General features: G+C 39.8%; 1 protein-coding gene across 1 annotated transcript in view; it reads right to left on the reverse strand.

The window, feature by feature from the left end:
- nphp4 (nephronophthisis 4) overlaps positions 1-27,033 on the reverse strand; it is a 280,801-nt gene that overhangs the window by 32,774 nt on the left and 220,994 nt on the right. The window contains exons 16-21 of the mRNA XM_017693446.2: positions 25,124-25,284; positions 18,175-18,355; positions 11,414-11,548; positions 10,181-10,392; positions 7,556-7,782; positions 516-705 (exon numbers count right to left, since the gene is read on the reverse strand). Coding sequence (XP_017548935.2) covers positions 516-705; positions 7,556-7,782; positions 10,181-10,392; positions 11,414-11,548; positions 18,175-18,355; positions 25,124-25,284 — 1,106 coding nt within the window. The remainder of the gene's footprint in view (positions 1-515; positions 706-7,555; positions 7,783-10,180; positions 10,393-11,413; positions 11,549-18,174; positions 18,356-25,123; positions 25,285-27,033) is intronic.

The raw sequence follows: 27,033 nt of genomic DNA on the forward strand, positions 1-27,033 counted from the left end.
AGCCCTACAGGGCTCGTGTAGTGTGTTAGCTCTAAGCTAACAGCAATGCACATGTACACCTTTTGTCCTTTCCAGATAGAAGCTTGCTTTATCTGAAATGTGCATCAGATATATTAGCATTTATTTTACCTTAAGTGTAGCAATTTTATAGTGACTCACTGTAGTTTTCCACTTCTAACAACTGACTGAATTGAAAAATGTAAAATTACAGATTACTAGGCCTCGTCTTATAATTTAATAATAACCCGACCATTTAGCAATGCTTTCCACAGCAGTTTTAAGAAATCATTCCATACTTTAATTGAGTCTCATCTAACTTTACCAAAGTGCATCTTAGAGTACCCTCAGCCCCGTGAGGACAGAGAACGAGGAAAAACACAGCACTAGTTTTCTTCAGAGATACAGCTTACCTGAAAGAGACCTCAGTGGAGATCAACTTCACCCTGAAGAGACTTTCTGTGAGAGTGAGCTTATACCTGAGAGAAGAAGGATAGTGTACCTGACAGAAGGTTTACCTGGGAGGGCAGCGCATGGCCGGAGAGGAAGGTCTGGTACTTGAGTGGGATGTAGACGCTCTCTTTGGGCCGCAGGTACACCTGAGGAGTCGGGCCACTGTCCTTCAGGTGAAACATCTCCGCCTCCAACGGAGTGGAGGTCTTCGTCAAATCCTTAAAATACCTCCATTCCTCAGCCTTCACTATGACACTGCAGATAATGAGTGAGCGAAATGGAGAGAGATGAGAAGACCAGCTTGAGGTCTTTTTGGAGCTTTCCAACACTTATTTCTTCTTGCTTCCAGTAAAGAAAGCAGTGTGCATTATGTTGTTTTTCTTTTTTTCTATGAGCCGGGGAAGAGTAAGCTCTCAAATTCTAAAGGAACAGAATTTCAGGGAACGTGTTGCAAAAAGATAACATGTTCTGAATATACGGAATATAAAATATCACTTTCTTTTTCACAGTGAAAAAATTTCATGCACAAATATATGAAGGAAAAGGGTGCTTTAGACATCAAAGGCTGCACCTCGGGCTATTGTAAAGTGAATATTCTCAATAGATGATCAAAAAGAATTTTGGAGGTTTGGAAACTGCGGCTCGCATGCACAGGGCGCGGACTTGAAATTGAGCCTCATCGTGTTTTATCGTATTCTGTGCCATAATACCCAGCACTAAAGGCGGCGTGTCATTCCAAGACTCGCACAAACTCCCGAGGAGGAGAAGATTTGAAAGTGACAATAGGATATTTCATGGTTCAGAAATAGTAAAGGAACTGCTGGGGTGGGCAGAGATAGGCAGCTTCACCTCAGCCATCCAAAATACAGCATTTCAACAGGTGGGGAATATGATCTCTCCATAGTCAGAGACCCAAAGAGACATAGAGACAGAGAAGCATAGACAGAGTTTCCTCCCTCTCTCTCTCTCTCCCATATATATATATATATATATATATATGTATATATACGTGTGTGTGTGTGTGTGTGTGTGTGTGTGTGTAATTTCCCTCTGGGATCAATAAAGTATTCTGATTCAGATTCTGATATACAGTAAATATATATATACACACACACACACAGAATTCTTTTGCTGCTTATGTCAAAGAGCTATTTCACTGTAATACAGTAATGTAAGACGTTGGAAACCCCACAAACACACAAATACACACAAACAGCATCAGAAACTATACTGCTCATGAGTGACATGACAGATCTGCAGGTGCTGATGTTTCCCACAGGAACACTGCAGCTTCTGAAAAGGCTTTCACTCAATATTACAGGCAGTGCAGCAGGACCCTGGGGTGTGTTCTTCAGGCTCCATAGTCCTGATGTCAACACTATCTTCTATTTCAATGTATCTACAGTGATGCGAGAAAGCAAGTACACCTTAAAAGCTTTAGTCTTTTTTTTAATGTTTGGGCATCTGTATATTTGAGCCATGCATCCATGTTCAGATATCACTGTTGTAACAAATGCTTACATCTCAAAGTTTCTGAGGGACACAACCATCTAAGCTTTGGCTCTTTCACCAGGAGACTGGAGGGAAGTCCCTCATTCTCTCTGGGTTTGTAGGATGGCCCCCTGTTCCCCCCATCACTCAATATGATGCTAGCTGACAAAACAGTGCTCAGCTTGTCCAGTGATGTTGCATTAGCACCAGTTTAAAAAGGTGCACTGGAAAATGTGAGTTGGCAGAAGCACATGCTAGTCTCCCAGCATAGAAGCAGGTGTTTCAGGTGTGATAGGGGATAACAAAATACATGCTAATTGCAAATTAGATGCCTACAACACATTCCAAAGGAGTCGTGACAGGGGCAGTGTAGGACTGGGAAGTTTGTAGAGTGATCAAAAACACCTGTTTTGAAAACAGATGGATAGGCAACAGTTGATTTGATTAATTGGGAATAAAAAGAGCATTCATGAAAGTCGTTTATGTAAAAAAACAGTGAACAGTCAAATAGTTTAAAAACAATAAGTGCATTTACATGCACTTCATAATCTGAAAATCTAATTTTGTCAGAAACCCGTCCAGTGCCTTTACATGTATTTGGGTGATGAAATTATGGAAAATCTTGGGCCTACATGAGCCAGCCAGGCAGTAATTGGATTTTCGCTTTACAATAGAAAAATGAACTCACAGAATAAGCTGTAGTGTCTATTTTTTAAAAGATACTTCAGCAGAAAATATGAATATTCATCATCTAGAAGATAAAGAATATTAAAATATCTCATCAAGCATGTAGTTGGTTTCAGCATCACCCCAAAAGTGCTTTGCTTCCATCTTACAGGTACTGAGTTAGACACTGCTTTCTGTTTTCGCACATGCGGAGACAGACAAAAACGAAAGAAATCAGAGTAAGGGTACAGATGCATCTAAAAAAAAAGGGTTATTCAGGATTACTCAGCTAAAATCTTAAACAGATTTCTAGGCCTTCCTTGGGATTTCACCATCTACAGTCCATAACATTATTAAAATATTCAGGGAATCCAGAGAAATTTCAGTGTGTAAAAGGCAAGGTTGAACATCAACACTGAACGCCCTTGACCTTCAATCCTTCAGACAGTGCACTGCACTGAAAACCAACAATCTGTAATGTATATGACCACATGGGCTTGGGAATACATTGGAAAACCCTTTAAAAAAAGTATAAGTCAGTAAACACAGCTCATCAGAGCATCTACAAATGTAAGTTAGCACTACTAAACAAAGCAAAAGTGTACATCAACAACATGCAGAAACACCACTGACCTAAAGCTCATCTAACTTTGGATGGGCTGACACAAAGTAGAAACAAGAGTTACAAGGTGACTTAATTTATGGTGAAAACTGACTATTTATTGATATTTTTAAATTCAACAAACATTTAGAGGCTTTCTGACAAACTAAGGCTGCTAATCGCTGATTCGGCCTGCTGAATAAAATTCCCGGAGTAGATAATGCTACCAAGAGATGTACTGAGTTTGAGGATTCTCCAGCGTCTCTCCTCAGTCTCTGCAGGGAATTCAATAAACATCAGTAAACATACTAGGATTTTAGTAAACATACTAGTTTGGAACTCTGACAACGTGCACAGCAGGGAAGACTAAATGTATGAAATAACTATATTTTGCCCAACAAGTTTCATTTCAAAATATGTTTGATATAAGAATGTATTTTATGTGCTTTCCAAAAAGTTTTTATTTATATCTGAGGTATGAGAGCTTAGTGTCTAGCAGGTTACTGCACAAAAGCAAGTTACATTTCCTGCAGCCCTTACATTATTTTATGTTATTACAGTATGACTTGCTAGCCATCTACAATAGACTCAAATAACTGAACCAGTATTTCAAGCATACCTTGAGAGCTGTTCACCTCTATTTCAGGTGCTGCTGCCCTATGTCCATTCCTGCCATTGCTACACTGTCACACTGATTCCTGTTTCACATGCTTCCTGACCCCTTTTAGGGTCTGTCTTGTAGAAAGACAGGAAGAAACTGGTCAAGACTGCACTGGCCCAAAGCTGTTCCAGTGCAGTCTTGACCAGTTTCTTCCTGTCTTTCTACAACGTCTTGGGCTTTCTGATCACACATTTGTCAGTCTTCTTAAAAAGTTTGATGTACTATTAAACTAAAATATTCCCGAAAATACAGTTATGCCCTAGTCCATGTGGAAACGAAGTTGCAGAAATGTTCAGTCTTCAGGCCATCATGTTTGTGCAGTATTCAGAGACCACCCTTTATTAATTTAAATGTTCAGTCAGAACAGCAATAAAGAGGAATTAAGTTAATCATTATTTAGAGTCAGAAAAAAACAAAAAAAAGATATAATGTTTAACAGAAAGCAACACAGAAGCCTCAACAACTAAATATATTATCACCTTTTCAGTATTTAGTGTGTCCAACCCTTTGCTTTTATTCCAACTTCAATTCCTTTACTGAGACTTGCTTTCAGTTTTTTTTCAAATCTGCAAGAACATTTTATTTATCCAAAGTTCAGTAAATAGAAATATCTCAGAAATATCTCCAGAAAAAAAACAACTTGCATTTAAAGCCCAATTTAACTTCAAATTACATAAATGAAGGGTGGTCTCTGGCTCCTGCACAATACTGTATGATGGCTCATTTACTTCCGTTCTAGCAGTACTGTCATGATAATCAGCAAAAGCTTTAAGTGATACTTTTTTAATCCCACAAACGGGCAAATTCCACCTCCGCATTTAACCTTCCGTGAAGTGAAATACCACATACACACTAGTGAATACACACACACTAGGGGGCAGTGAGCACACTTGCCCGGAGCGGTGGGCAGCCCTATCCACAGTGCCTGGGGAGCAGTTGGAGGTTAGGTGTCTTGCTCAAGGACACCTCAGTCATGGACTGTCGATACTGGCGATTGATCCGGCAACCTTCCGGTCACAGGGCCAGTTCTCTAACCTCCAGCCCACGACTGCCCCTTTCACCTGGTTTCCTCACCTAACCACTAAACAGTCTCACTGAACTGCTTGTAATCAGTTCTGAGGTCTCTAAATACAGCCTTTCCACCACTCAGCACCACTTATATGACCTGGGGTATAAATAATGATTTAATATCTAATAAGGAAGTAGGGGGAGGGGGTTAACATCATTGTTTGCCCTCAGTTCGGTCTCAAAGTTGTAAGTGCCACAGTAAATGCACTAAAAATGTGAGCCGGTGCATCCCTTATTAAAGGCTAGGAGTCTGATTCCTCTCCTTCTTTTAGTTTCTGATGATAATTCATGGAGATCGACACTGTGGTCTGAGGAGAATTCATAACATGTGTATGCTTTAAAACAAAGGGATTGTGCAGCCACGGTTCTTACATTAATGAGCAGGCTCAAACACGCGGGGAATGTGATCAGTGTCTCTTATCAACACAACGCTTATACAAAAGGGGCCAAGATTTTCAGTGTTGCATGTACCCCTCTGCGTTACAGTGTGATCTGATTACTGCTCATTCAACCGCCTCTTAACTCGGGAGTCATTAATCCTGATAGCTGTTCTCGGCCCACTGAGCACCTCTTGCAGCTGTTGGCGCTGAGCTAGCCACTACTATTAGAGCTAGAAGGCTGATAACAGCACATTAGCTGCAAACCCACATCACCCATTAAAGCAAGATCTTGGCACACTGAAGAGACTGGCTTATTCCCTTCCTTTCAATTGTGGAGAGATTAGGCTGGCTTTGCAAAGCAACTTTAGTTGCTTGAAACTTGCATAAAACTTAACTTCACTTGAGTGAAAGCTTCCTGCAACTTCCAGAAAGAAAGCGCAGGTAACGTGATGTAATGTGATCGTTGTGAATGACAGAATTTCACCTTATGTTCAGGAAATATCTAAAACTTGCACAATAATTTCTTGTTAAAAAAAAAACAAAAAAACAGTGGTCCAATCATCAAAACATTGCCCCTGTCATCGAGAGGGAAGGATGTATAGCCAGTGGGGGAAAGCTAGCGGCACTGGCAGCTAGCACTGTCCTCTGAGCATGTTAAGTTGTCCTGCTGCATTAGTGTCAGTTTGAAAATGTGCGGTAATTGCCTTCATGTATCTTAAAGGATGCATGTGCTAGCCTTCACTCTCCCAACTTGGGAGCATCATGTGATAGGGGAGACCTAAACTGGAGTTGGGAACTATAGTAATACAAATTTGGGCAAAAAAACAAAAACAAAAAAGAGGGTTATTGTATTCATCTCCTTTTTTCAATTCAACAGATGCCTGTGGGAAACCATGAAACCATTTTCCCCCATATTTTTTAGGACTCACTGGAACCATCAGGCACTTAAGCTGGCTAGGGAATGTAAAGAGTTTATATTCTTCAGACAGTATGTGACACTCTGAGAAGCTCCAGCACAGAAGTGTTTTTCCACTGCAGTTTTAAAAAAACAAGAATTCACCCAAAAGGGAACCAACATACATTATAGTTCTAGTTGTAGTTCATTTCCCACCTACAGTGGGAACAATCTGGAACCATGAATAAACCACGAATCATCTAATCATGATACGTGGTGTAATCATCTTTTAAGTCATTTTATGCCAATCTTATGTTTCTATATTGGCTATTTAGCTAACTTGCTTGATAGTTAGCTTAACTTATTGGCTAATATCAAACAATACTTTGCATGGTTCTGTACTGACACATTCACAAATGTACACAATCACACAGAATTGTGGACACGATACTGTCAAGTGTGAAAAAAATGAGAAGACACCCGTTTTACGGAGGCTAGCATTAATGTGTTCCTAAAAAGCTTAATAAATCAACTCTTTACAAAGTAATGATTCTAAAAAGAGCAACTGACACACCCACATACCACTCTGGTTTACATTCTGCTGCATGTATTGCTAGTGTAACAATCCTCTGTCACATTAATATCTGGAAGAGTACAGAATTTACTTGTCATTGGCTTCAGATTCAAGTGTTACCAAAGACAGTAGAGCACACACTTCTTGGACATCGTCCAAGCCTATTTCACTTCAAATAACATATCATGAGCAAAAAAATTATTTAAAGGACTGTCACTTGGAATAATATTGCATATTTGCTGATTATAAAATTGCAGTTTAAGCAGTTGCTTGTGCAGTGTTTCTTCTGGTTTGTTAGCCTGTGGTAGTCTTATGATCTGTTTAGCTAGATTTTTATAGATACAAAAGGTTAAAAGTATGCTAAATAACACATCACAGGCGATTTTTTATGCCTGTGATAAATGAAAATACTCGCTAGTAATTTTGCTTACTAGTGGAATGACTGAATGTGTTACATCTGATTATTATTTTGCTCTACTTACATTCAAGTTGTGCAGAAATTATATTTCATGCAACTTTCAACCTGTAGTTACTAGTTACATGAAAGTTTCATCATGTAAAGCCAGCTTTAGAGCTATGCTGGGAAGTGGTTGCATGTGCTGTAACAGCAGATAAAGCGTTCACAGAATAGTGCTTTAACTGCTCATGTGAGACTCACAGCATGGTTTGGAATAAGTGTGTATGACTGTGTATGACTGTGTGTGTGTGTGTGTGTGTGTGTGTGTGTGTGTGTGTGTGTGTGTGTGTGTGTGTACGCGTTAAATCCTACCTGAGCTCCGGGTCGTCACACTCAATAGTGACTGTCTGAGGAACGTTGAAAGGGTTCTTGAGCACAAACTCGAAGAACTCAGCAGTACCCAGTGTGGCATAGAGTGTGTGTGTGGTGGTGATGGCCTTGCTCAGCATGTTAGTGATGCCCTCTGCTTTACAGCGCTTTCGATACGCCTCAATCAAACGCAAGTCCTGAGAGTGCTGCACACGGTCCTCCTTTCTCCTCTGAGAGAGAGAGAGAGAGAGAGAGAGAGAAAATGTAGTCAAATAGGCAAACGATACAATACAAATAAAAAAATGTGAACCCCTTGGTGTGTATATGGAAGTCCATTCCTGGTAGAGGAGAAAAATTGCATCAAAATATCAAATAAAAAAAATAATGAATTGATTTCTGAATCTTGTTTCTTACTCAAATTTCTCAAGTCATTTGTCACACATGTCCATCACATAGACCCACATTTACATCTCTGAGCATCAGAATCTGCTTGGGTTCAGTAAATATTACAGTCATTCATGCTGTCAGCACCTGTGCTTGAGCCACAGACTTCTTAATTGGAGCATCAGGCCACAATACCACGTTGCTGTGTGATGCAGCTGACTGATGGAGGAGCACCACAGGCACTACTAGCTCAGCTAGCAGGCTGCTGTGCTAATGGCTAAAACAAAGCTAAAGGCAATCATTATGCCAAAATACCAGCGGTTCCTTCCATATATCGCTAATGTTCTCTCCCTCCATAACAACCTGAACTAACATTAACTCAGACTGTAACTGACTGAACAGCAGTTTATACCATCCAGCTATATAGGTGGTATATATGGTGTACCACCCAAAAGCAATGCAACAGCTAAATCACTGACTTTACAGATTTAAATAGTATTGTTTCAATACTATTTTAGGTAATTAATTATGGAATTACATTCAAATAGCATAGCAAAACAACAGTAATAATTGTTGACAGTGAAGGGTTAATAGAGCATAGAGCAAGAAAACAAACAAAGAAAATGTATAAAACATATTCACCATAATTCTGTAACACATTTAACAATTCACACTGGGAAAGAGAAGACGACAATCAAGCATGGCTGGAAAAGGTAGCTGGGACCTTCCTGAACACAATTTTACAAGACAGCTAATACACTAGAGACACCGTCAAATCACAGTTAAAAGATGGTAAAACGGCACAGAGCGCAGAGACTGGATGTTAGGACAGAGCTGAGTGATGTGTGGAGGGAGAGAGAGACTGTGAGAATTTATATTATTCAGGTTTCACTGACAGGAGTTTGTACAGCTGATGAACAGCTTAGCTCAGTTTCACATCTCTCTCCTCCCAGCTGAAGAGAGAAATATGCTTTGGAATATAAAAATGAAGAGCAGGTATGAGTGTAGTAGAACAGCACAGAGCTGGAACTGGGTTAAAATGATGATGAACTCAAAATGACAGCTCAAAATGACAGCTCAAAATGACAGCTCAAAATGATAGATTAACCAAAAATCTCTCTGTCTTGCTCCAGATATACTCGATCAGCCAAGACGCATCTGGTGTCTAAAGTTTGCTTCTATAGCTTCGCACTGAAGTTTAAAGGCTAATGTAGCTAACAAGGATGGGAGCTTATACATTCCTTGAATAAATCATTATACATGTTCTCTATTAAAATGGACAATAGCACAGACTAAATTCAGGCTTCACTGTGGCTATTATTAGTATTAGCCATTTTATAGATAACAGTATGTCACACAATGTTAGAAACCACAAGTCTTTTCCAGATTCCTTAAGAAATCAGCATAGTTTAATGTAAGTGAAAAATGATCTACATATGCAATTTGCAAGATGCTAATTGTAAACTACATTAGTCTCACAGCTTCAGCATATAATGTTTTGCCGACTTTCTTTTGTTGATCCTCTACAAGGAACAAACTTAAATATGGCATCTTTTGGCAAATTGTAGTACACAATTTTGTTTGCTGATTTTAACAATGTTTTAAAAATGAAAAGATGACATAAAATGCAGCATAACCCAAATTGAACAAAATTATACGTTCTCATATATATATATATATATATATATATATATATATATATATATATATATATATATATATATATATATATATCCTGCCTTCCGCCCGAAGACTGCTGGGATAGGCTCCAGCACCCCCCCGCGACCCTGACGGAGAAGCAGCTTGGAAAATGGATGGATGGATGGATATATATATATATACAGTGTACGTGCAATGTGTTTTAAAATGTGCTCAATATAGTCAACTGTGGCATTTTTAAACATTTGCCAATATATGACATATACAACAAAAATGGAAATACAAGGTTTTGTTTTTTATATTTACATACATGTCAAACCTATGTGGAAAAATATATTAGAAAGCATGACATATTTTTAACAGTGTATAGAAATATATTTCCTTTGCACAGACCACATTATGCTTCTTCCCAAATATGCTAACATCAGGAAATAAACAGTAATTGTGCACTAACATGTGCAGATGTGTGTTCTCTGTAGAGTGTGTTCATTTATTCTCACTTTGAAAACAAACAAAACGTGTCATTCGAGCAGGGGTGCCCACATTTTTGCACCTTGCTGTGTAAAGCCTCTTTTTCTGTCTCACCATGGAGCTGCTTGTCTCTTGCAGGTTGGGTGTGCTGCTCTCCTCGTGCTGACGCACAGCTGCCATCCTGTCAATCTTCCGCTGGCGCGCTTCTTCCGTCTCGCTCTGTCCCTGCAGCAATGCCCCGCCCACTTCTCTCATACGACTATGCAAGAGACTGGCCAGCTCGCTGTCAATCTCCGGCAAACGCTGGGCCCGCCTCACATTCTGTGCTGCAATGCATACACACGCTCACACTGTACAAACTGTATATATACTCCAAACATGAGCACATTTCTGTCCCATTGTTTTCAGGTTTTGATTTTTTTTAAACTAGCCAGTCTCTACACATTGTGTTAACATTCCATGATAAATGGACAAAAGTAAATTTAAAAGGCAAACTTTAAACTTTTATTAAGAATGTTTTTTCCTTCTCCTTCATAGCTGCTATTGTGGAGACGACATTTTCTTACAACAACATTATGGCCAGATCTTCTCTAATAAAGCAGCTATAGAAATTGTTAATAAATTGTTATTTTTCAATGACACAGCTATGTTTTATTTGAAGGGCTTTATGCACTGAATGAGTAAACATAGTACACAGGGCCACCACAGAACAGGCATTATTTGGGTGGTGAATCATTCTCAGTACTACAGTGACACTGATGTGGTGGTGTGTGTTGTGCTGGTATGAGTTGATCAGACAGCATCCTGTAGGCAGCGTCCTGTGACCACTGATGAAGGCCTAGCAGATGACTGTGCAGCAACAAATGAGCTATTGTCCCTGAATTTACATCTACTATTCAGACCAGAGTGTCTAATAGAGTGGACAGTGAATGGGCACAATGATTAAAAACTCCAGCAGCACTGCTGCGTCTGATCCAATCATACCAACACAACACATTAACACACCACCATCAGTGTCGCTGTAATGATGAGAATAATCCACCACCCAAATTATACCTGCTCTGTGGTGGTAGTGTGGGGGTCCTGACTATTAGAGCAAAGGTGAATGGGGGCAAACAAAGTATGCAGAGAATCAGATGGACTTCAGTCTGTGATTGTAAAACTACAAAGGCCATCTATATATAGTAAACATAGCTGATAGAATGGAGTGTAGAGACAGGAAGGTGTACTTAATGAAGTGCCCAGTCAGTGTATACTCACTCACGAGGACTACCACTACCAAGTACTACCACCACTGTAATTGCCAATACATAGTTGTGTTAAAGGGTAGTGGGTGAAATGTAATACCGTTGAGAGTGTGGACTGTGTTGGAAGACAGGCTGCCTCCTCTGAAACCTGAAGGAGCTTGGCTAGGCTGGACGATGTGTGAGCATGATGGAGGGAGGAGAGCAGAGGACTTCAGGCTTTTCTGCACTGTACCACCTGTTAAACACAAGATCCAGACAAGGTTCATTTAATTTGCTTTGATTCTATTCTGTATGATTTGGCGCTGTCAGTTACATTTTTGATAGTTATGAACTGGTTTGAATGGCAGGCCATCAAACATTTCATACAGCGGTTTAATTATATTCCCCAGCTCATTGCACTCTATACTTACAATAAGCATGGATAAAGAAGGACAGCAAAAAGCTCCATTATCAATATTTTAGATTATTCCAACAGATTAAACCTATTTATCATTCTCCTTGGCTCCTTTTACTCAATAATATGCTGTAAATTACCTTGCCATTCACTGTTGGCAAAAGTGCTCTCTCCTAGGCCAGAGCCAAGCCTTTGAAACATATAGAGTCATTGAAACTAGAGACTAGTTTATTCTCACTGCCTCATGTCCAAGACTCTTATGCAATGCATTGGCAGAAAGCAGTGCACATTGCTTTTATTGTTATCCTTATCAAACTACACGGCTACACACTGACTAGCACTGACTGCATGAACATGACAAAAAAGCGTACTGACTTTGGAGAGTATTCAGTGGTCAGAAAGAAATGAAAGAGACAAAAAATAACCACAATTTGAGCATACAAATAACATAAACGCTATTTCAGCTGAATAAAAGGCCACAGAATCAGCAGTCCTCCTTGTATGAGATGACCACTCAGCCAGTGACCTTTACACCACGCTTTAAACCTGTACATAAGTCCACCCCTACATTAACGCTCCTTCCCTGTAGATGTCTGTCAAAAGGCAGTGGGCTCTAAATGACAGCACTGGCTGCATTAATACCCAACATCCATTGGTTTAACACCAACATAAACAGCTGTAAGCATTTCACTGGCTTTGTGTATAATTATGGCTAGGTGAGGGCTGTAATTAGAGCACATAAGTAGAGTGGGGTCAGGCTGAGGGGAGCCAGTGTTAGCATGCTGCTTTTGATTGATTGGCCTCTACAGAAAACAGCAGTACTGGTGCATGTAGGCCTTTGTGCGCACATTTAAAACTGCCTCTTCAGGCTGTGGCCTGTCAAAACAGTCCAGCGCTGCCTTATTTTTTGACGTTGAAGTAAGCTGTTGTCAGTTGCAAACTGCTGTCTGCAGCTCCCCTATCATACAGCACTAACCAATCTGAGACAATCATCACATCTTCTTTAATTGTGGCTCATGAAATGTTGAAGGAATGCTGCATGCGCTCCATGAGGGCTGCTGACAGCCCAATTCTGTCTACGTAAGTTGAACTGCAGCTGTGGCACAAATCTGACTATTTGCCTAGAAGTGAAACAGATCAGATTTTCTACAGCTGTGTGAACATAAAAACTGGATATTGTCAAGTCAGTTTAATCTGATTACTGTGCTTGCAATTTTCCACAGCGTCTATGGTTATGCTGTTGTACACTATTATTAAATTTCATTGTGCACTCATGATAATTCATGGACAACAGTCATTGCTGCTTTTCTATTTTCTGTCTGGCCGCTACTGTTCTGCTCTTATTGGTTGCATACTATATTTTATATGTTATGGCCAAAAGTATGTGGACACCCCTCCTAATTTCTGAGCTTGGGTGTTTAAGCCACACCCACTCCTAACAGGTGTATAAAATGTCAGCACAGAAAGCACAGAACAAAAACTTCCACCCTGCTAGATCTGCCCTGGTCAACTGCAAGTGTTATTATAGTGATAGTAGAAGTGTCCAGGAGCAACAACAGCTCAGCCACAAAAGTAGAAGACCACGCAGACTCACAAGGGTGAGTGCTGATGCATGTAAAAATATTCTCATCACTCACTACAGAGTACCATACTGCCTCTGGAGAGCTTCATGAAATGGGTTTCCATGGCCTGAGCCCTGACCTCAACCTCACTGAACACCTTAGGGATGAATTTAAAAGTAGATTGTGAGTCAGGTCTTCTCATTTATAAAATCTTGTGGAAAGCCTTCTTAGAAGAGTGAAGGCTAAGGCTATTATAGTCACATAGGGGGGCCCACGTAGGTGAGATGGACAGGTGTCCACAATTCGGCCATAGTTTATATCATATAGTAGATGTTATTGTATTTGTACAATAAAGTACTGTATGGTGTTTGTACAGTCTTTTTTTCTTTTCCCCAAACACATATAACTGAGAATATCATCTAGTGTCCACTTATCCAATAATACTTTATTTTAGCAAGACAACTTTAACACTACATCAGCTAGTCATAGTGCTGTAATCAGGCTATCTATGAGCTTTCAGTATAGAGGTGGACTGTATAGCTCGGTATGCAAGCTGATAGCAGTGATTAGTTTCTCTTTTCCTTCTATCTCAGTATCAATATGACTGACTTCTCAAGGTCATCTCACATTGGCTGACGCATGGATACTTCAGAGTACGTTCAACTCTGGCCACATTTTTCAACACACATTGTTCTCATTTTTGACAGATACCAAAATGTTCATGTCCAGCCTTAGACATCATTATCACCCAGAAAGCAACAGGGTGAACTGAACTCCTTGCTGTGGATAGCTGCAAGCTGCAGCAACAGGGTGCAACTCTTTTAGCTGTACCACCCAGGAGCCCCAGCAGAGTGTTTCTAATTTAAGTGATGATGGAGAGTTGAGAACAAAGCTCTACATGTTTTATATATGGCTGAAACATTGCTGAAAATTGCTTTGACCCTGAGGCTGCAGCAAGCGTTCATTTATTTTTACGAGGAGTTTCATTTAAAGGTCTTGCCACGGAACACAGCCAAATCGCACAACAAAGTGCAGAAAACCGTCTCTTGGCCTTTTTTTTTTAAAAAGAAACTTACAACTTTCCATTAATCTTCAGTATCAACAGCAGTGTGTACATGACTGCTGTTGTTGTTATTTTCTCCCAGAGGTGAGAAAAATCTAATAATGAAATGCTTTGAAAGGAAAATTACGTGTCCAACGTAACTCCCGTGTCGGGTAATAATTACATCTGCAGTGCATAACTCTTTTATGAGATTCCGAATAGCACTTGCTAAGCACAAATTCAATATCAGCCGCAAAAAAGAAAAAGATTCAAAGGTTGTCCGTTACCTTTTTTCCATTCAAATACAATACATTTTTCATGTTTCGCATCAATAAGTCATGGAAAGGAAAAGGCAATTCCATCTGTGACGACAAGCAGGACTCTACTATTCAATATAACCTCCATTCACAAATGGCAAGACAATTTTAATACTGATATTTTACACATGTACCTCATGTAGGACATATTATGCAAATTATGCTTTTATATTGCAAGTTCAACAGGCGTTTTGCCAAATAAAGGACATGATTTATTCTTGTAGAGAACATTAAAAAGGAAGTGTTTTGCCTTTAAACTTGCAAGTATGGCACTTTTTGTGCACTTCATATTTGAAAAGATTTGATTTCTAAATGCAGGTAATGTGGCTTGGCTAGTATTGCTCATTCAGATGCAGCTAGCAAATGAATAAGGGAACGTTTCTCAAGGTCAGACAGCTTCTCATCTTGGTGTTTTGACTGAAATCTAAAAAAAATATTGATACAATTGCACAACTGCTACTGTGGATACACTTATACTTTGTTTGTAGGTCATTCCTTGAAGTGGCAGTTTGCCATACTGACTTTGTAGAATGCGATATTAGCCTGTATCTTTGCTTATTAATGACATTTCACTTGTATAAATTTTAAATTCTTGCAGTCTATTATTTATCACAGCCCTACTCGTACAAAATTTAGCGCAATTTAGTAAGGACTTCAACTTGCAACAGTTGAAGTAAAGTAGTCTCACAAGGACTAGCTGCTCCTCTGCTTCATATGTGTCATTAAAATCTAAATTTCTATCTAAATTCACCTAAAATAGAGCAAAGGGGTTTCTGCAAGAAGGCACACTCGTTCCTTATCTCACAACTGTAGCATTATTTTTCCACAGACAGAGGAATCCACATCGCCCTCACTCCAAATGTACACCATTGTTCTGTGATTCTTCCTGTCAAAGCGGAGAGATAGGGAACGGCGTACGAATAATTATTGCACAAATGTGATTTTACATACAAGCTTTCCTTTCAATCTCAATCTCTCTCTCTCTCTATTGCTAGTTCTCCCTCAACTCTGCCGGCTTAGAGTTCGCCCTGCTTATCAAGCGTTTGCAGCCGAGTGCTGGAGGAGCCAAAGGCAGGCAGAAGTAAGAAACCCTAATCTTCATTCCCTCCATCTGCCTGCATTCAACTCCTCAGCGCAGGAAAAGAGTGCCCGCGCCTGACGCAGGTGAACCAGCCTGTTGCTGCGGCGATAGCTCATTAAACTGTACTGGCTCTCAAAACCCAGCCACAACGCATTTGTTTATTCCATTCTTCTTTAATTAAGTCATCCATTTCTTTTTCCGAAGGATTTCGCCATCGTTTAATTATTTGCTTGCCTGTTGGCTTCAAGCTGAAATTAATTAAAGAGGATTTGATTAGGTTTTTCCTCGTTTCGTTTTCACAAACGGCAATATGCCGACCAGCATGGGGCCAATTAAAACAGAACCTCATTAATTCCCAAAGAGAACAATCCATCCGTCAGCCATCCATCTGATCCCAGTCGAAAAACTCTGAACAGTTAAATGTCCGCACAGGAGCATCATCACCCAGCAGGATGCTCTCAGACTTTTCAACCCAATCAAAACTTGATTGAATATAATTACGACACTGATTAACATGTTAATACTTTGCTGAGAAACGCAGACCCTTAGCATGAAGTGATGAGATTATGCTGACGTATAGCCATGGACAGCTTTCTCCTTTCACTTTTCTTCCTTTCAAATCTTCTCTTGTTGCATCCTCCCCTTTGTCTGGTAATTGCTTTAGCCTTGACCTCCAGGAGTCTGGGACGTGCGTCGTCACAGCGATAAAAATCTCCATCAGTCTTTGAGCTGATAAATTCTGGATCTCGTGCTTAAACAGCCTAATGACCATTCCTCATTAGGAAACAAATAGGATGGACAAAAGCATTAATCCCAGATAAAGAGACAGCGCAAAGCAGGCCTGAGCTCTCCTGATTCATGAATTTTGAAGGAGTTAATTGATTGCGGGTGTGAAGAGCTGGAGACAGAGACAGGCTGATTGGTATCTGACCGCTTGGCTGTGGTTTTACACGGCAGACGTTTTATAATTGTGCTTTAGAAGCTAAACAGAAAGCAAACCTGTATACTGCGCTGATTCTGCCCTGCCTTTGGAAAGTGGAGGACAATCCAAACTCCTCATGGAGGAGCAGCTTGTTCAGCTGTCAAAACAAAAGCTGTGCAATGTTGTTGCTTTAGAAACAGCTACAGTGATGAATGTAACTGTGATCACAACCAGTGTGTTATGACTTCTTAATGCCTTTCAAAGTTAGAAACCCTACGCTTACACCTTTAACATCAACCTCTCAAACTACAGTGATTTATTGTGCCTTTGTGTCCTTGCACCAGGCTGTCAACATCACAGCGAGATCTCAGTACAATGGCCTCATTCACACCAAACGCCACACATATCACTCCGTCCAATGCATTTCATAATCCGACAATGAAGTCTTTATTTCGCATGTCTGTCAGATTTCACATCATATTATGTTTGCAATCCTATCGCATATTACTTGTAGGCTAGGTTAAATACAGCAGCTGACCTTGTTTCTCAAGATTGGTCATTGTTGTCCAGTGACAGCAATGTCAGCTCTTTAAGCCCTAGAAGCATAGTTGCATTATTGTTACTGATCTTAAGATGCATCATTCAGTAATTGTGAGCTACTCACTAACTACTATTACAGGTATTTCATTCACATTTCTTATGCAATGTTTCGTAAATCTGTCTGGGAAAAAAAAAAACCAGAAATTCTGGAAAATGCCTACATATTGCAAAGAACGTTTTTGCACTTGTATAAAGTGGAAATGTTGGTTTATCTATAAATGAGAAATGCAGAAATCTTTTTTTTTTTGAGAAGAATAAGCCAGTCACACTATCTTATGTCTGTTTTTAAAATTATTATTATTATTATATAATTATTATTTCTGCCTAATATACGTACGTTTAGCTGCCATTATATGTCTCGCTACTGTAAAAATGCAATTTCCGTTCAGGATCAATAAACTTCTATATATCTATCAATCTATCTATCTAGAACCCTGTAAACTCAAGGAGCGCTTTGCATGGTTCTCTGCATGGTAAAATGGTTATTCTGATTGATGGAGAACGTGCTGTACATGGTTCTGGATAGCACCTTTTAGAAAAGACCTCTATGTAGCACTAAAAGGGTTCTTCTATTTTTTTTTTTTTGCAGTTTCTGAAACTTAATTCAAATTTTAAACTATATTTGTTAAATGTTTGATATGCTTAGATATTTTTTTAGACACGGGCAAGGCTGGTTTGCTGGCTAGCCGGTTAGCATTGCCACTACTTCTTTTTTTACACTTTCACACAGCAGATTAACCAACTGTTATAGTTGAGGTAATAGAACAACATTCCTTAATGTTTATTCATGGAAATAATCAGTTACAAGACAGTTTACTACACTTTTAAGAATAAACATCAGTGTTTTTCATTTTTTCAGTGTTTTCAATCAAGTCAAGACAATAAAAAAGGAAAAACAGTAAAGATGTAAGGTAGAAAACAGTAGAAACATTGTGTTGCTTACCAACGTTGCCGAGTCGTATGTGCAGCCTGCCTTTGACGGTGGTGTACACGTTGATGGCTGGAATGGCCCTGTGTCTGCCTGCATGCTCACTGACCAGACTGGCATCCTGCAGGTACTCTGTGGTAATGACCTCCAGCTCGTGACTCACCTGGATAGCGGATCGCCCCTGCCGCAACATATGCTGCACACAGACATACCAGCAGCTAATGACTCTTCAGCTGATTACACTGATGTAGTAATGCATTCTACTGCTTTTCACAGCAGTTTTCCCCTCTTCAGCTTCATGTTTCATTCACTGATTTTATCTACTGTACATGTTCACCTGTTTGTCTTATCATGCACAGCACATGTGTATAACACATTCTGTCTGTCTTTTTTTATAAGGACCTTGACTTAAAAGTTAATACAGGTGATTACTATTGATTACAGTACCTCACAGCCAGCAGCAGTATTCATTAAAAATCTCAGAGCAGAAATGCTGAATAGAAAACGTCACTTCCATACAGACTGATCAAGTTTCAAGTTTCAAGTTTATTTGTCATTTGCACAACATGTCAGGACATTTATGCATTGAAATGTTTGTGGTGAAGCTCAGGTAATCACTCTACACAAAACAAGTAATACACACACACACACACACACACACACACACACACACATATATATGTTAAACATACACAAATACACAAAATCTAGAGAAAAGATACGCAAAATATAGTGAAATATACACAAAACATAGAGACAGTATACACAAGACATAGAGACAGTATACATTTTAAAGTGACTTGAGTGACTGTGTCGTTGTTCTTTAAAGCAGCTTAGTGTTAAGGTGTTATTGTCCACAGCTGAGATGATGAAATGATGAAATGGTAGTTGGGGAAGGACCCACAGCTTCACAGCTTGTTCAGAAGCCTGATAGCCTGTGGGTAGAAACTGTTCATTAACCAGGTTGTTCCAGTTTGGATGCTGCGGAATCTCCTGCCTGATGGCAGGATGGTGAACAGGCCATGCGCTGGGTGGCTTCTGTCTGACCGGATCTTTTTGATCTTCCTGAGGCAGCGGGACTGGTAGACGTCCTGTATGGCTGGTAGTTTGTTGCCTATGATGGCTTCTGCCGTCCTCACCACTCCTTTAAGGGCATTGCAGTCACAGGCGGTGCAGCTGCTGTACCAGACAGTGATGCGGCCTGTGAGGATGCTCTATATGGTGCACCTGTAGAAGTTGGTGAGGATCTGTGGAGGCAGACCAAACTTCCTGAGCCTACGCAGGAAGAAGAAATGCTGACAGGCAGATCTCACAATAGTGTTGGTGTGGTGGGTCCAGGTGAGGTCATCAGTAAGGTGTATGCAGAGAAACGTCACACTGCTGACTCTCTCCACTTCGGTTCCATTGATGAATAGGGGAGAGTGACTACCCCTTTGCTGTTTCCTGTAGTCCACAATCATCTCCTTTGTTTTGCTGATGTAGACAAAGCCTCCAATGCACGTGACTTATCTGCCTGCGGGGGGATGTAGACGGTAGTGAGGATGACAGTGCTAAAGTCCCTGGGCAAAAAAAGGGTCGAACTTTGACTATTATGACTTCAATGTCTGGAGAGCAGTGACTGGCAAGAACCGCTACATCTGTTCCCCATCCAGAGTTCACCATAACACATACCCTACCGCCTCTGCCTTTACCAGAGTCCAGAGTCCTGTCCTGGTGGTAGGTGGTGAAGCTGGCCGGTGTGATGCCGCTGTTTGGTGTTGCTGCGGAGAGCCACGTCTCTGTGAGCGCTAAAACGCAGCAGCTCTCAATGCTGAAACCTGATCCGCACGTTCAGCTCATCTACTTTGTTCTCCAGCAACTGAACATTTGTGAGCAAAATACTCAGAAGCGGAGGGTTGAAGCTTCTTCCCCTTGTCCTGCACAGTATCCCGGCACGTCTACCCCTCTTACGCTTCCTCCTGCTCCGCCGGCATGCACGTGTTGGTAAACAAAGAGGCAGAGGAGTCGAGAAGGGGAAGCCACGTGCGTCCGAGCGTGAGTTTATGTAAAAGTCTGCCTTGAGCAATGATTGGATGTTCAAAAGATTTTCTCGATCATACTGAATGATCCCAAAAGTGGTTTGCGCATAAACACAAATTAACAGTACAATAAAACAGAAAAAACTGTAGAGTTTACCTGGAGCTCTCACCAGCGCGGCCATTCTATGGAGCATTGGAACCAGAAGAGTAAAAGAACCGACTGATTTTAAATGGCTTGAGTTAGTATGTATGGAAATGACATCACCATCAATGAGGCAGTTTTCACACTTTCAACAACCACATGTGGGTGTCTAGAGGGGCCAATATTAATGCACCAAGCTAAAACATTCCCATTTCCATTACTTCTGCATTGAATTTAACACTGTGATTAGCTAAAGACGTAAATAACTGCAACCACAGGTATAACAAGGACAAATAATATACTAAAATGATCTAGTAATAGAATTTTTTGTCAAGTTATTTTGCCAAGTTACCATGTTATCACCACATTCAATATGCAAGGCCTTATTGAGATTAATGTTATTACCTTCATGCAGTCACCTTATAATAACCTAGAGCACTTTTCATCATTCTGGGCACATTTTAAATGTCTTATTTATGCATTTATGTATCTATTTATCTACTGCTCTATTTTAATGTGTATTTTTGTAATGTATTTTAACACATTTAACAGAGGCATTGCATATTCTAACTTTATTTACCATAATAAAATAATCTAGTAAAATAAATATAATACAATTTTGTCAAAAATGAACAACATTTCTATTGTTTTTTTTGCAGTTTCTGAAACTTTATTCAAATTTTAAACTATATTTGTTAAAAGTTTGATTTGATTAGATTTTTTTTAGCATTCACTACTTCTTTTTTTTACACTTTCACACAGCAGGTTAACCAACTGTTGTAGTTGAAATAGAACAACATTACTATTTATTATAACTTTTAAAAAGATGTGAGTGACAGTGGGATTTATATGTGACAATATATAAAGATGTTTCATAAATACAACAATAGATTTCAGTTTAACTGTGTTCTGCTCTCACCTAATAAAATAGACTCTGATTGAATGCAGTCAATTCTTTACATGCGATTCCTGAGTTTTTTCCTTCTGGAAGTGGCGATCTTTAACAATGTAATATCTTGGTTTTTCATTGAGGTATCTTTAAAAAAAATTCAGAAATTTTATGAAACATCAAAAGCATACAAACCCTTTTGCACATGGCTAATGTATTACTATCACTTTAAACATCTGCCACCATATCATTAATAACTTCAACTCCAAACATCTGAAAAGTAGTGTAGCTTACTCAATTCAGTTGATTCTAATATTTCCTGTTTTTAAGTAGGTCATAAGTATGCATCTTAATCTATGATTATTATACTTAAGCTACACTTTACATCTTAAGACCTTTAGTGTCTTTGAACCCAAGACAATGGTCATGTACAGAAAAGATGATTCTTTTCATAGTTCTGTCTGAAGACAAACACTGATTCAGTCATTATCAGGCAGGGAAACATTAGCATTTGTTTTAAACCCTTCTCTGACTGACTGATGAAACCAGCTGTGGTTTCTAACTCCATTTACGAGACAATGAAATCAGCTGGTGGGGCTATTTTATCTCCACCAAATGGACAGTTATTACATTTCCTTAAACACAATTGAAACTCATCTGCATCAGTGGCATTGGATACCTTAAAGCTACATGCTAATTGAAGAGAGAATTGTACTATTAACTGTGCAATTGTACTGATAAGTGTGAAAGAGCTCGTAGCTATGAGATATGTGACTCAGTCAGCCAAATTCATTACAGATGTTCACAACGCACACATCAGAATGGTCTTCCACAATGATTGACATGCTCCTGTCTCTCCCACTGTCAGATATAATTCATAGCTGTCTAACCAAGCTGGCCTCTTATGGTGGGCAGTGGTGAAGGACACTGCTACATCACTGGCATGCTGCTATTTTTTTGAGAATCACAAATGAAGTTGCCTGTTTATTAGAAATGCCTACCTTGTACCAGCACTCACTTGGTCATTTTATCAGAAACACCATAAACACTTAATAGGCCCACTTGTTGATGTACAATTTATCGGTCACCATCTACCCTGTCCATCAATGCAAAAATGCAAAGGAGCCACCATTCAACCACCAATTATCCCAGCAATTCAAGTCACTTTGTATGTAGACAATTACAAATACGGCATTGGTGTTATTTTATTTCATTTGTAAACAGTACAAAGCCAACACATCAAATGTTAAAGCCATGCCATGTGCACTAATCAGTCCATCTTAAATGAGCTCTGGCCCAAAGAAGTTGGCGGCGTTTGTGGATCCTGTTCATATATGATTTATTCCTTGCATGGTAGAGTTTTAACTTGCATTACTGGATGCAGCGACATACTGTCTTCACAGATAGTGGTTTCTGAGGCCATGCGAAAGAACTTTGTCTGTTTTAATGCAGTGCTGCCTGAGGGCCTGAATATCATGGCAGTCAATGCTGGTTTTAGGCCTTGTCCCTTGCAAACAAATATTTTTCCAGATTCTCTGAATCTTTTAATGATATTATGTACCACAGATGATTAAACCCCCAATTTCTTTGCTATTTTATTCTGAGATGTTATTTTATACCACACAGCTGTTGCAATTTAACCTAATTAGTTGTGGATGCTCAACTAGGTGTTTTTTTAGCATTATGCCACTTTACCAGTCTTTTGTTGCCCTGTCCCAACTTTTTTGAAATGTGTTGCTGGAATTAATTGCATATGCAAAATGAGCATATCCTTCTCAGAAAGCAATAAAATTTCTCAGTTTCGACATTTAATATTTTGTCTTTGTTCCATTTTCAAATAAATACAGGGTTTAAATGATTTGCACATCACAGCATTCTATTTTTATTCATATTCTGCACATCATTCCAACTTCTTTGGAAACGGGGTTGTATAATTTCTACTGAAAAAACAAGCATCACATATGCTGTTATCAATAAAACAATAACACCACAGCATCTGTAAAGTCAGGGCTGTGACATGTTTTTCATGCATACATCAAAAAGATTTACCATAGCTTTTGTTTGTTAATTTAAGCATGGAAGAAATAATACACAGACATCAACTTTCTGTGGTTTATTCTTAGTTTTTACTCCTTTTATGGCTTGTGTGACACCTTTTGCAACTACAATGGCAGGAAAATCCAACTGTAAACTTACAAAGTGCGCTTATATGACAGATGTTTCCGATAAAATGGCCACTGAGTATAGGTCCAAGTAACTTGTTTCTAATAAAGTGACAACTTAGCATATTGTTGCTGTTGGAATAAAATCTTCTTGTTAGAAAGTTTTGTTGTTTTTCATTATTTCACGAATGTAAAACACCAGTTGGCTTTAATGTTGTGTTAAAAGTTCATGGTGAATGCATAAATAGTCAAAAATGACTTATAAACAGATCTTATTCCTTTAAATTTTATTGGAGTTATCTTTTTGGAGACATGAGGTTTTGTCCGGACGTGCTGCATCCAGGTTCTACATGCATGATTAATGTGCTCTTGACAAGCTACTCCTCTTGCACACAGCCTTTGGACTGCAAAGTGTGATTGATCCAAGGACAACGCTCCTCTTTGGAGATGTTTCACAAATTTGGTAAATAATGTATAAATCTAAATGCACTGAGAGAGTCTATGTTGACAGATCAACATACAAATAAACATCAAAGCTCAAAAGCATTTTCTGCCTTGTGGTTTTGATGTGTCACTCAGAAAGATCAGAACTTGCTGAGTTAGGCCAAGGACACGTGCGCTCCGTCTGGCTGTTGACTAGACACTTGTGACCAACAAACAAGCAAACAAAAACAAACACAAACACAGCAAACAGTGTGCGTCACAATCAGTTGACAAATGCCACAATCTGATGACAAGCAGTTGTGGATTTATCAGAAGCCTGATCTGCTCCTCTGTGATTTGGGAAAAGGTCAGCGTGGCTGTTCTGCGCCATCAGTCCGATGATGTGGACGCAGACGTCTCTGCTTATGTTTTGTTCTTGTATCTGCTGCTTTTTAACCTTTATTCAACATCTGGTGCTAAACAGATGACTACTGAAAAGAACGATAGCACTGGGCAGATGGCCAAACGCTGAAGTCACAGACTGAAAGTCTGGGAAAGCTATCTAAGAGACCTGTTTAAAACCATTACCCAAAAGCTCTCAAATCCACAGCTCATAAATTCTGCAGCAGACTGCTGTCCCAGCTCACCTGGACGAAGATCAGACATAAAACATTCATAGCGATGAGGGACTCGAAGTACAAAGAACTGTACAGTTTAACACCTGCTTCGAGTCTGTCAAGAATGGAGGAGAGCTTGTCCCAGACACTCGATTACTGTGCCTAAGCTTTTCAGAGCTGTTTAGAGTGCTGGTGGTCGAGAACTAGGTTCAGAGCCTGAAGTTGAAAGTGTTACTTGTCTCAGGGTGGTAGTAGCCAGGTATTATTCAGTGATAAAAGAAAGAAGCTGTTTATATTTTGCCTCAGGAGTGTTTGTAGTGATTAGAGCTGGTCTCAGCAGTGGTTTACAAAAGTTCTTGGTGCAACAATACTCCGCTTTAGAGAAAACAGTAAAAAATGCAGTGACTGCAAAATTAATGACAAAAACAAGGCCTTTAAATTGCCTACATACAGTTGTATGCCAAAGTTTGGGTACCCTTGGTTAAATAACATGTTTTGTTGATTTTCTAAGTGAAATTAAGGAGAGATATTAAGTGTAGCTTGTGTAAAATATGCCTTTATGCCTTATGCTTTATTTTTTTCCAAATCAGTAGAAAATTACTGTCATATTTATGTTTGCTCCCTGTAGAGGATGTCTTAACTTAGTTTCACTGAGAAAGCCAACAAAACATGCAATTTGGAGTGTTTGTGGTAGCTACTGTTCAGTGTCGTACCTTCAGTTCTACAGCGGCAGAGCCGATGAGCAGCAGCGAGTCGCTGTCCCACACGTCTATCTGCAGTGAGTGGAGTGCCAGGTAGCGCAGGAACCACACTCGCTCTCCCGGCTTCAGAAACGCAGGGTCCACACGGTACTGCAGCTGCAGGCCAGGACATCCTGATATACACATAAACACAGTTATAAATAGGGGCTGATAAACAGTAACAACCATTCAGAAGTTTGGATTCAGGATTTTTTAATGATATAAACTCACTAGTAGATAAATGTACAGAATGATCATAGATCATAGAAAAGGAATGAAGGAATGAAGGACAGAATGAAGGAATGAAAAAGAAAGTAAGGAAGGAAGAAAGAAAAATAGGAAGAAAAAGTAAAGAAGGAAAGGATAAAAAGGAAGGATTTAAAGAAGAAAGAATGCAAGAAAGAAAGAAAGTAAGAAAAAAGAAATAAGAAAAGGATAAATAAGAAAGAATAAATGAAGAGGGGAAGAAAGGAAGGAAAAAAGAAAAGGAAAGAAAAAATAAAAGAATGAAAGAAAAAAAGCAATGCGAGAGATACAGAGAGAGAGCAATGAAGACAGAGTGAGAGAGAACGAGAGAGAGTGTGAGAGAGACAGACAGAGAGTGTGAGAGAGACAGAGAGAGAGAGAGAGAGGGAGAGCAATGAAGACAGAGTGAGAGAGAACGAGAGAGTGTGAGAGAGGCAGACAGAGAGTGTGAGAGAGACAGAGAGAGAGAGAGAGAGAGAGAGAGAGAGAGAGCAATGAGGACAGAGTGAGAGCGAGACAGAGTGTGAGAGAGAGATGCAGAGAGTGTGAGAGAGAGACAGAGAGAGCAATGAGGACGGAGTGAGAGAGAGCAAGAGAGAGTGTGAGAGAGAGAGACAGATTGTGAGAGAGAAAGACAGAGAGGGTGAGAGACAGAGAGAGAAGTCGTGTTTAATATGAGCGCTTAAAACTTTCATGACTTTTTGTTTTAAAATGAGATAAATTACAAAAAAACAAACAACATATAAACAGATTCTCAATAGTAAATATGAACTGATGTTAACATAATTAGACAGAAAGAAAATAAATAATAAATGGAGACTAACTAGGAGAACAGCCATTAGCCGGTAGCACAAAAGGCAAACGCACCAGGACCAGGATCAGGCAGAAAAGGAGACCAAGGCAGGGAGGATATGAGACAAGAGAAGAGAAACTGAACAGGGACCTACAAGCCTACTGGAATAAACTTAAGAAAAAGAAGTTTTAAGGAAGAGCAGAGGAAAGAGACACGAACCAAACCAATAGAAAACAGGAGCGGAGTGACGACCGGAGTCTGAACTCAGACAGCTGCAGAACTCTGCCTCACATTAGGGGTTAGAAAAAACTTTTTTAAGAACACCAGAAAAGACTTATAGACAGTAGAGCTTAATACCATATGGCAGTAGGCAAAATAAAGAGGAAAAGAAAAAGAAAAACTGACCAGACATTGCTACATGCGCTAAATGTGACAGTTAATGCAAGCCTCCTCTGATTGGCCGGCAGAGCTGCTGGCATTCAAAAAATTGCTACAATGTATTATAATGGCAGCAGCAGCCCCGCCCTCCAGTAATGGTGCAGGGTGCGAGGAGGCACGGCTGAAGTTTGAAGGGGTCTTTCCCCATCTCACAGCTCTAGCTAAATGTGAAAGCGCAGAAGACCACAGTCCAGCCCCAACTCCTGAACCACTACAAGCTGAGAGAAACAGAGCCAAGCCCCCCCATCCCACTGTCACTGTAGAACACAGCGCCCCCTCAGCCAACACTGGCCCTCCCCCGAGTCCCCGAGCCCACGCCTCCACTCCACTGTAGCGGAGATCAAGAACAGTCTCTCCCTGCTGGAAGTGGAGCTGTTGGAACTGAGGGAGCACATTCACACCCACA

This window comes from Pygocentrus nattereri, chromosome 28 (genome assembly GCF_015220715.1).
Source record: "Pygocentrus nattereri isolate fPygNat1 chromosome 28, fPygNat1.pri, whole genome shotgun sequence".
Taxonomy (NCBI): domain Eukaryota; kingdom Metazoa; phylum Chordata; class Actinopteri; order Characiformes; family Serrasalmidae; genus Pygocentrus; species Pygocentrus nattereri.